Raw genomic sequence first — 11193 nt, 5'->3', positions numbered from 1 at the left:
CATCTTCTCCGTGTCATTGGTTAATATTTTATCCTGTTGACATGTTTTCTCGTTGCAAAAGCTTCCGACACCTTCGGACTCCAACCTCTTTTCTTCCCCGCCTCCCTTTGCCCTTCCTCCTCCTCCTTTTCCTTGGCACCGCCTTCTTGGCTCGATCTGTCAAGGTCACGCCCACCGCGCGCCGCGATTGGTCCGGAACGCGTAAAATCGGCAATCAAGGCGCTTTGGCTCATTAGTGTGGGCGAGCAGAGAGGCGGAGGGACGCGCAAAAGACACCCAAGTGTTGAAGACGCAACCTCCCTCACGCTGAGCTCCGAATGAGTTTGGGGTGTTCTTGGAGCTGCTTTATTATCCGGTACGTCTTGACGGAAAAAAGGGACTTGGAGAAAGAGGGAGAAAATCCGTGAAGTGTCAATGTCGCTTGTCTGACGGATGATAACATATTAAACATTGCACTGGAGCATCAGCAGGACTAACAGTAACCTGTGACCGGTCATTTCCTCATTTCTTCTGCCGCGGAAACGTCTGCGCTTTAGTTCTTGGCGGCGCACTCTTGCGCGATTTTTATCAGCCTGTTATTTCAGCCGGACATACACGAACCTATTCTCGCTTCTTACAGCTTTGCCTCGTTCCTTCCTAGTGGATGCACCGATGAGAGATCCGGTTTTCACGGGGACCGGCGCTATGGCTTATCACCCGTTCCACGCGCACCGGCCCGCCGACTTCCCCGTGTCGGCGTTCCTTGCCGCGGCGCAGCCCGCCTCCTTTTTTCCGAACCTCGGGCTTCTTCCAAAGCCACTGACTGAGCACGCTCTGGCCGGAGCCGCAGAGGCGGGCCTGCACGCGGCCCTGCACGGCCACCATCACCACCACTCTCACCCGCAGCAGCAGGCAGCCGCTGCCGCGCACCTCCGCGCACTAAAAAGCCTCGAGCCAGAGGAGGAGGTAGATGACGACCCCAAAGTGACACTCGATGCCAAGGAGCTCTGGGATCAATTTCATAAAATCGGCACTGAAATGGTCATCACCAAATCGGGAAGGTGAGTGTTATTTAATTTTGTCCAAAAATCACTGTATCTACTAAATAATTTTATTTTGTGAATAAGGATCAAATACTGTGTATTAAAAATAAAGTTTTTTTTAATTTATTTATAGTGTATTTTAAACGTTTAAAGCAGAGAATAAAAAATTTAGAAATATTTTTAAACAAGCAGATTATTATTTACTTTCGTGTTGTTATCAGTTAAATGCAGAGAACTGTGATGAAGCAAATAATAAAAACTAATAAACCCAATCGAATATAGATTTTGTTTTGTTTTTTTTTTGTTTTTTTCACATATTGTTTTAACGCTGCTTCTGCAGAGAGCGAAAATTGCCTAAACAAAGATAAATGTTTAATTTGTTTAGCAGACCAGTTCAGGATAAAGGTTGCTTGTGCAAAATAGCCCATTTAAATGACATGGGTCAGTGCTGGATGATAATACACTAAGCAAACAATTTATTCGCTTGTTTATTTATTTGTTTAGTCTCTATCTTTCTCTCTATATCTCTCTTGCACCCATGCTATAATTATTGTGAAAAGATTGCGTGATGATGTTTAAGGAGATTTTGCACTGTAAATGAGATCAATCACGGTTTCAGAGTCAGTCCTTTCACGGGGTCACTTTGAGGACATTTGTGAGGAAGTCTTTTAAACAGGTTTTTTTTATGTTCCATGGAGGTTCTAGTCTTCAAATACTAATTTTAAAAACAGAATAAGACCACTATTTGTCATATTTTGAATGACTTGAAGACTGTGTTTTGGATGTATTTAAAACAAAGATTAGAGCTTGAAGTTTCTGTAAACTGCCACCGTTTATATTAAAGGATATAACAGGCCCATTGTTTTTTTCGCGTTTAATTTTTATTGCTTGCTTTTTATTTTAGGTTTGATTTTAGAAATAGCAAATTACAGAAATTTTGCTGCTTTATTCATGTTATGGCCTGGATTCAAAAGTATATGCTCCCTGCGCGCAGGAGAATGTTTCCTCCGTATAAAGTCCGCGTGAACGGTCTGGACAAGAAGGCCAAGTACATCCTGCTGATGGACATCGTGGCGGCGGATGACTGTCGCTACAAATTCCACAACTCTCGCTGGATGGTCGCGGGGAAAGCGGACCCTGAGATGCCCAAGCGCATGTACATTCACCCGGACAGTCCCGCAACCGGGGAGCAGTGGATGGCCAAACCGGTGACCTTCCACAAGCTCAAACTCACCAACAACATTTCCGACAAGCACGGATTCGTAAGTGAAGCCTGTGTGTGTGTGTGTGTGTGTGTTAAGCCTGTCTTTGACCCTATGTCCTGTGGTTTGTGCTTTCGTGTTGCTGCTAAGCCAATATTTTTTTTAAAGATGACATCTGTCTGTATTATTATTATTATTATTATTATTATTATTGCTGTTATATGTTTGTCTCTTTATCTTTATGTTTAGTTATATGAACGTATTGTTCCTGAAGTACCATTTTTTCAAATTAAATTAAAGTGAATGAATTAGTAAATATATAGACATTAATCTAAAGGGGATAAATTAAGTAAAAATCATTTCGTGCTCGTTTCATCTAGAAATTACAGGCTCAGTTACTCTCACGCTTTCTGACGTCATCTACAATAACATTGTTCCTATTCAAATGCTAATAACATTAGCAACCCTGGTAGATCCTTGTATTGCTAATCTATTAACAACATATTAATTGCTTCTAAAAGCAAACATTCTTTACTGCTGCTCTTATTATGTGATTATTGTTAAATAAATTTGTATTTGGTCTCGTGCTTTTAGGTTTTGTATGTTTAACCCACATCCCATCTTTAATGCAATCCATCTCTTTTTAAATGCATTAATAAGAGTTTCCATGCATATACCACAATAACGCACTAATACTATACTGTAAGTTAATACTAATGAAGAAAACAAAACAAGCAAAAAAATAAATAAATACATAAAAAGAAAAGCGTTACGGCAGCGATCCTGGTCATGTTCCTTCATTAAGAGTTCCATGGGCCTCTTACGACGACCTTTGGCGTCTTTTTGGATCTCATTATCCTGAGGCACGAGAGGAAACTGTTAGATCCCCAAAGTGTTTTCAGTCACCGGCCCCTTAAGTGCAATTTAGCGAGGAAAGCTTGCCGAGTGATTGCTTTAAAAATAAATGCCATGGGGTACTAGGAAAACCACGTTCCACATGCCAGCCTTTCTAGTCTGCGGCAGAGGGTTAACCCATGCTTCTCCTTGTAGTGGCTACAAAGCATAACGTAATTTATTATTATTATTATTATTATTATTATTATTCATAATAATAATATTAATAATAATAATAATAATGGCAGTGGATAATGAATGGTGTTTTTAAACTGTGTTCCTGTCACTCCGACCGTTTTATTACTGTGAACAATTATTGTGAAAAATTGTGAATGTTATAAATACACCACCAAAAATAGCGCTATAATAATAATAATAATAATAATAATAATAATAAGGATTACTTTGAGTCCAATTTTTGCTCTATTTAACTCGAAATAAACAAAGATGTCTAACCAAAGCCAATTGTTTTCTAGACTATCCTAAACTCGATGCACAAATACCAACCCAGGTTCCATATTGTTCGAGCCAACGACATCCTAAAGCTCCCCTACAGTACTTTCAGGACGTACGTGTTTCCAGAAACGGACTTCATAGCCGTCACTGCCTATCAAAACGACAAGGTGAGTTACAATTATTAATGAATGGCCTATAGGAAATTGTTCTTTCATTAAAATAAAAGAAATTCTAATTTTCCCACAAGAATTATCATTTTATATTTTTTATAGCCTGCATTTTGGTCAATTAAAGAAATGTGTGACATGGCTGCACTAAAACAGGCTGAGCACCACAATGCTTTGTCAATTAATGCATTTTTTATTTTAATTTGTCTATATAACAATTGATTTGTCATTCTTATCTTTTTTAATGATCGTGGCTACTGAATGCTGGATGTCTTTAAATGCAAGTCAGCATTTTTTTTAGACACGATTGTTTGCTTTCGACAAAGTAGAAAATGTTTACATGTAGCGCAGATGTTTAGATTTTGTGCCGAAAGATCGACGTTTTGGCTTAGCTTTTTATAAAACGCGAACACGTGGTGTATAGATTTTTACTAGCCATCACTTAAATTAGAAGCGTCCCACGTTTCTGTGGGTTTGTAAGTGGACATGTTACTCATCCTATATACACTATAGTTACAAACGATATTTCTTTATTATTAATAATACATAAATAAATGAATTCTATTATTATTAATAAATACACTTATTATTATTATTATTATTATTATTATTATTATTATTATTATTATCACAAGCCAAATCAATAGACAGAACCAAAAGTGGGCTGTTGGGGGTGTTTACTATAATCTATTAGGGCAGGTTGTGTACATAAAACGCTAAAACGCTAATTTAAAAAACAACAAAACTCCAAATTTGCAAGAATGAATAAATAAAAAAGAACAAAAGTAATTTGAAACCTGGGAACCTTTACTGTGTGCACCTAACAGGAATTTCAAGGTGCAAGATTTGAGGTTTAATAGACTGTTATTTATTTATTTATTTATTTATTTATTAGTTTTACATTGTGTGTTTATTGTATTATTTGCACCTGTGTGTGTTTTTTTAAACAAGAAACCGTTTTCAGCATGTTTTTTGCTTGACTTCTCATAGATCACGCAGCTTAAAATCGATAACAACCCTTTCGCCAAAGGATTCAGAGACACCGGCAACGGCAGGAGAGAGAAAAGGTAATCAGCCTGTAAACATAGAATCTGGTTGTATTTTTATGCTGTATAGATTGAGAACGAGGTGATCTTGTATAAATGTATTTCCTTTGATGATGTGCTGCTCAGGAAGCAGTTAAGTCTGCCGGCACTGCGCGTGTATGACGAGGCGTGCGCCAAAGGAGACGGAGCGGAATCTGACGCTTCATCCTGCGACCCTCCGAGCACCAGAGAGCCGCTTGACTCTCCTTTAGGATCATCAACAAGCCCTATAAAATTTAACAGGTCCAGCCGAGGTGTGTGTGCAGTTATACAAACATAATGCACAGCTGTCTATAATTCTATCTACTTATATATAATTTTTCAAAACTTATTTTAAGATCATCTGCGTCTATTATTATTAATCTGTTGTTGTTTCATTGATTTTAACCATTAGTTACATTTGAGTCTGCATTGGCAAATCTGTATATTACAGTTTACTTTTTTCGATTTATTTATATACACACATGCATTTATAATACTCATTTTATTTGTTTTTTGCTTTTTTAATCATTAATCGTAGCCACTCATGAAACCAACCAGGAACCCCCTTAGCCGAAAAATGCATTCCAGAAAATTCTCATGTACAGACTTTTGGGTTCTATGGACATAATCCAAACATAAAGCTACTGTGCTCATTTGTTTAAATGTGCAAAATGCCTTATGGATAATTTAACAGTGCTATAGTGATTTTTATTTTATTTATTCTTTTTATTTCCCCTCACAGAACACATTTAATTATGATGTTTTTTAAAACTTGGCCAACTTGTTCACTCACAGAACACGTTGTTGTTATAAAGTTATTAAAATATATATAACTTTGTTTCTTAACTAAAAAACAAACTCGTAAATGTAATAGCTATGGTAATGGTGATTTATGACTTCCTCTACTATAACGCAACGATTAATAAATAAATAAATAAATAAACAAATAAATATTTCAACCCAATAGCTATACTTTGTGATATTTCGTAATGAGAAACACTTGATAATTACCTACATAAATATAAACCAATTGCAATAATTCAATAATTGTCTCCTAAAATGTTCCACCACAGCCTCAGGTTTTAAGTACCAACTACAAGAGTTAATTCACAGGTCTTACATGGCACACCTTAACTAAGCCACGTTTTAAATAATGTTAATGAATGTCCCATTGGCATATTTGCTTTTCATGTCTTTGTGACCTGAGGGAAACAAACCCTCCTGCCAATACCCGGTAAGAAGGAAGGTTGAAAGGAAGGAAGTTGATTTGAGTAGAAATATTTTTTTGATTATAATTTTTTTAGCCTTTAATACAAGTTCTTAAAATAGTTGTTAAATAAAGATAGCTTATTAAATGCTGTTGGTAGATTTAGATTTTATATTAATAATAAACCTAAAGCAGTGCCTGTAGTTTGGTTAACAACAAAATGTTTAATGTATGTATAAAAAAGTTTGTTTTGCATAATGTTAAAGGTATTTCTGGACATGCCTCCAAGGAACATAATATTCATATTTACATCTTGGTTTTGTTGTTATAATCTCATAGATGAGAAAACCTCAGCGGAGAGTGATCAAGAGTTTGATCACCAGGAGCAAATGTCTGTAGGAATGAGTAGTCCTCTTCCACAAGCAGCATCTCCCTTCAAGTCAAGCACTGAGGAAAGAGTCAAGGACAGACCTGACCTTGACAAGAAAGAGGACTATGCAGACTCAAGTAAAGAAAGTGACTCAGCTTTCGGCAGCAGAAACCCAGAAAAGGACAAATCAGAGAGAGGAAACCCCAAAGAGTCCGAACCATCCAGGAAGGAAGGCAAGGAACGCTTTACCCCACTGCTGATCCAGACAGAGGGCCCATCATCCTTCAGTGCCAATCACCTCCAGAGCCTGGCACTGTCCGGCCTACATGGTCAGCCTTTATTTAACCCACTGAGTGCAGCAGGGCATCCATTGCTGTTTCACCCAAGCCAGTTCGCTATGTCCCCTGGGGCTTTTTCAACTATGGGCATGGGGCACTTGTTGGCATCTATGTCAGGGGCAAGTGCATTGGAAAACGGAGGTCTGTCACCTCAGGGCACTGGCACACCTGGATCCTTCCCGTTCCACCTCTCACCCCACATGCTTGCGTCTCAGGTAAAAGACAATTTCACACTTATTGCCATTGTTTATTTTCACTTTGTAAAGTGGTATATTAATATTAACAAAAGTAATAATATTTACAAATATATACATGAAATATATTTGTATATAAATATTTACAACTAAAACCATTTTAGGGTAACTAATTTGAACAACTATTATATATATATCAATTATTATTATTATGATTATTATTATTATTATTATGTTTTTTGTGGCATATTCAGTAATCTATATTGTCTCATAATGCATTTAAACTACAACTACTACTACTACTAATAATAATAATAATACTAATAATACCCACTCTCTCCTTTCCATAGGGTATCTCCATGCCACCCTTCGGCAGTCTCCTTCCCTATCCGTACACGTACATGGCGGCAGCTGCGGCTGCTGCGGCTTCGTCTCTCCCCGTCGGCGGTGTGGCTTCTTGTCTCAGCCGCAGCGGGTTACTGAGCGGCTCGCGACCCCGACTGCGATTCAGCCCCTACCAGATCCCGACGACCTCAAGCCTGCTCAGCGCCGGACTTCCGGGTGCGGATCATGCAGACTCTGGCTCGGGGTCCTCCTCCAAACCGGGCAGCAGGGAGGGCAGTCCCGCACCCAGACCGCACGGATCCCCTCTGGCGCCCGTCAAAGAGGCCATGAACGAACTGCAGAGCATACAGAGGCTCGTGAGTGGACTGGAGAAACAGAGGGACGGATCGCCGACACGAGAGTCTCCAAAGTGACGTGTCTAAGGCTCAGAATGTGGTTTGGATGCAAAACTGTGTATTTGCATCAAATTGCATTTGAAAAAAAAAGTCATGCAATGGATGTGGAGGAACACCTTGAGGGAAAAAAAAAATTAGTCCAGGTTTCAATCATGATGATGGGAACTGAATAATGAAATGACCCTGAACCCAGTGGCTCTCTGGCTGAGAGAAAATACAATCAAAATCAACGGATGACCATCTTCTTAATGTGCTTGTATCTGGGACTCGTTTTATTTTTCTTTTCTAATTATTTATATGTAATATTCAGATCAGAATAACTATGTAAATAAGCCGAACGGATTGAAGATGTGTTTTAATTTATTCAGACTGTACATTGGCGTGTAAATACTATCTAGGTTGCAATTTGTTACATTTATATTTGCCCCCAATTACCTGAGTTTATAGCAATATTATCTCTAGCGCTTGTTTGGATGGAACGCGAGTGTGTGTGCGTCTGTGTGTTTGTGTGTGTGGGTGCAGATCTCGCTTTCTGCGTGCAAGGCTGAATTTCGTACATCATATTGCGTTGCGGATTTTTTTTTAAATACAGCGATGCACTAACAGGGAAATCTCAGGTTTCTTTATTTTTGTTTTCTTTCTTCTTTAAAAAAAAATATATATATAAATATATGTCCTGGCGAAAGTCTTTAAAATAGTTCCTCTGCTAATTTTTTGGACGTGCTCGGGGTTAATAACAACAATAAGTGGTTTTGTTTTTGCATTTTCTGCATTTCAATAAAAGAGAGAAGGTGTTGCACATTTCTGTGGCCACGTCTTTACTCACAGGTGTGACTGATATGACGTGGCGGATGGTAATTGGTTGATGGAGACACTAATTAGGGAGCAATTATTGAAAATTTGGAGCCTGAAATTCATGCACGCGCAAACGGAAACCGTTCTGAGAAGAGGTCTGAGATCGCAGAATGTTCTCTGTCGAATAGATCACGATTTGAGAGCTCTTCTTAGAACAGTTTTTATCTTCAGAATTCCAGGTCTAGAATTTCTCCAAATCGAATGCGTCAAAGGTTTATGGTGAAAGCAAAAAAAAAAAAAAAGAAAAGAAAAACCACACACACTCACACACACACACACACACACCAGGAATTAATCAGTCTTTTTACAATACATAAAGTTTGAGCAAATCTAAAAAAAAGTAAGTAGTAGGCTTCTATGCAATAGTAACAATAGAATCTAATAATCTATATAAACATTGGAGTGAGCACAGCTTTAACTAATGACATGCCTAACAAAAAGAAAGTTACATTTCTATAGGATTTAAAGCTTTAAGTTGAGCTCAAGTTGGATTAATGCGCCTCGAAACATTTCTAGAACCCAAAGCATTTGCGCCATCTGTTGACTCTTTACTTCTCAAGCTCTGACTCCTTTTTATATACTTTCTAAATCACTTTCAACTTGTTTTTTACTCAAAGAACATCTCCCACGAGTTATTTTATTATTATTATTATTATTATTATTATTTGGCTATAGGGCTGCTGATGAAAGTATTCTGCCTCATGACGCAAATTTAAATGCGTTCTCAAGCATTAGCTACTTATTAGCCCACAGTGCCAAGGTGTTTGTTTTTAGCCTTTGTTTAACTTTATTTTTTTTTTTTTGGATTTTATCAATCAATATATAAAATGATCGGAAGCTTGCAAATGGAGTGTGCTTTATTTATACGCGCTCTATTAGGTTATCAGGATCAGTTGTTTAGATTTGGCCAGATTTAGTGCCGCGTGTGTGTGTGTGTGTGTGTGAGAGAGAGAGAGAGAGAGAGAGAGAAATGATAAATATGTCCCAGATAAACGCTTTCTCTCTCTAGAGCAGTTACGTCGCGACGCCGGGAGCTGTGTGTGTGTGTGTGTGCGTGCGCGCGTTCACGCACAGATTCCACCCGCGCGTCAGTGCGACAGGTCTTTGTGCAGACAGCGGCGCCTGTCTGAGCCCACTGTGGCCGCAGCTCCAATGCGCATGCGCGGTACACAAAAAAAAAATGCGTTTCTTTTTTTGCATTTTTGTCCAGACTCACAAAAACACTTTATTAAAAGCCTACTGTTGCATTCTGTTTGGCCTATATATAATAAACAGTAAGTGTATTTTGGATCAATGGAGTGTATCAACAACATCATATCAGTACAAATCTTTACAACACACCTACAAATAAAAATCATTATAAGTGTAAACAAGCAAAAATAAAATCCATGTTTGCTGACTGCACGTGTAAATAAAAAGAATATAAACTTAAGAGATACAAAATAAAATTAACAGAAATAATATGAGCCAACTGCTATTATTATTATTATTATTATTATTATTATACATTCATAGAGTTAATTTGTACATGTACACGTTTGTGTGTGTGTGCCTATGTTTGTGAGAGAGAGAGAGATTGCGGTCTGTTGCAGGAATTATATCGCCCCCTTTTGGCTAAACATGCAAGTTTATTAATGAAGAAGAAATATATATCACATATATCCATATACCCCAAGTCGATTTTAAGTAAATGAACATATAACACATATGCAAACTCTTTCTTTCAATATCTGAAACATGCCATTCCACTCATCAATACCAAGAAAGCATCCTTTAATTAATTGTTTAGTTATTTTGTCTTGATGCTTTTGTTCTCAATTCATTTTCAGTGTGTCATGCATCACTCTGTAGGTCGTAGCTACAGTATGATCCGCTGATGTTCAGACTGAACATTTCGAGCCTTAGGTCTTGTCTGACCTACACTCTGCTGTGTGCAGCACTATGATTAGCTCACAAGGGACTCAATAACTTTAATAAAACACACACACACACACATACACACACATGCACGCATACAGGATGTACGTCTGTTTGGCAAGGAGCCATCTTCCTCCACCCCTAGCAGAGCATGCTCACAGCCCAGGGTGAAATTCATGCTAAAGTTAACCCAATTCAAGCATAGAGGATACAAAATCATTCAGATTTCTCTTGCGTGCTCAGGAGGAAACTTCATGCAAAAACTCCCCCCCTGTGACCACCGGTGCGATGATGCTTCAGAGAAATAAACTGTGGTTCAGAGTCGCAGCTTTCCGTTCCAGGCTCTGTGTTTGGAGCTGGGTTGCCCTTTCTCCACCAAACACCCTCCGAGGCCTGGAGAAAGTCAGCACACCAGAGAGCAGTTGATTCACCGGGGTCACGGAAGGTAGCTCGACTCCTGCGTTTGATCATCCTAATCTGTTCTATCAGAGCACTCTGTTATTCGAGCCTTTTAAGTGCAACATTTACTGAGTGATACCATATTTTTGTTTTTAGCAAAATAAAGGCTCTCAATATGTCACAAAACTGGAGTTGAAAGGATGTTTTTTCCTTTCAAAGAGTTAAATGCGGAGCAGACTCTGCTGGCTCCTTGTTTATGGCGGAGGGCTTTGGGGTAACGTGCTGGTAGTTAAGATGAAACAAGGAAACATGTCTGAAACGATTAACCATGAGCCCAGGAATGATTTGGAAGAATTCATAGTGAG

General features: G+C 38.5%; 1 protein-coding gene across 1 annotated transcript; it reads left to right on the top strand.

Annotated features, from left to right (window-relative positions):
• Nucleotides 1-248: 248 nt before the first annotated feature.
• Nucleotides 249-8658, top strand: tbx2a (T-box transcription factor 2a). Its single transcript, XM_053485810.1, has 7 exons — nucleotides 249-1040; nucleotides 2017-2284; nucleotides 3595-3741; nucleotides 4732-4808; nucleotides 4914-5080; nucleotides 6355-6938; nucleotides 7268-8658. The coding sequence occupies exons 1-7, from the start codon at nucleotides 652-654 to the stop codon at nucleotides 7673-7675; spliced, it is 2040 nt and encodes a 679-aa protein (XP_053341785.1). The 5' UTR covers nucleotides 249-651; the 3' UTR covers nucleotides 7676-8658.
• Nucleotides 8659-11193: the final 2535 nt, after the last annotated feature.

The sequence above is a fragment of the Clarias gariepinus genome, chromosome 24 (genome assembly GCF_024256425.1).
Source record: "Clarias gariepinus isolate MV-2021 ecotype Netherlands chromosome 24, CGAR_prim_01v2, whole genome shotgun sequence".
NCBI classification, from domain to species: domain Eukaryota; kingdom Metazoa; phylum Chordata; class Actinopteri; order Siluriformes; family Clariidae; genus Clarias; species Clarias gariepinus.
This window is presented reverse-complemented; position numbering and strand designations above follow the sequence as displayed.

Coding starts and splice junctions, on each gene's coding strand:
- tbx2a (XM_053485810.1), top strand. CDS start 652: ATGAGAGATCCGGTTTTCACGGGGACCGGCGCTATGGCTTATCACCCG. Junction 5,081..6,354: donor ATTTAACAGGTCCAGCCGAG/GTGTGTGTGCAG, acceptor ATAATCTCATAG/ATGAGAAAACCTCAGCGGAG. Junction 6,939..7,267: donor CCCACATGCTTGCGTCTCAG/GTAAAAGACAAT, acceptor TCCTTTCCATAG/GGTATCTCCATGCCACCCTT.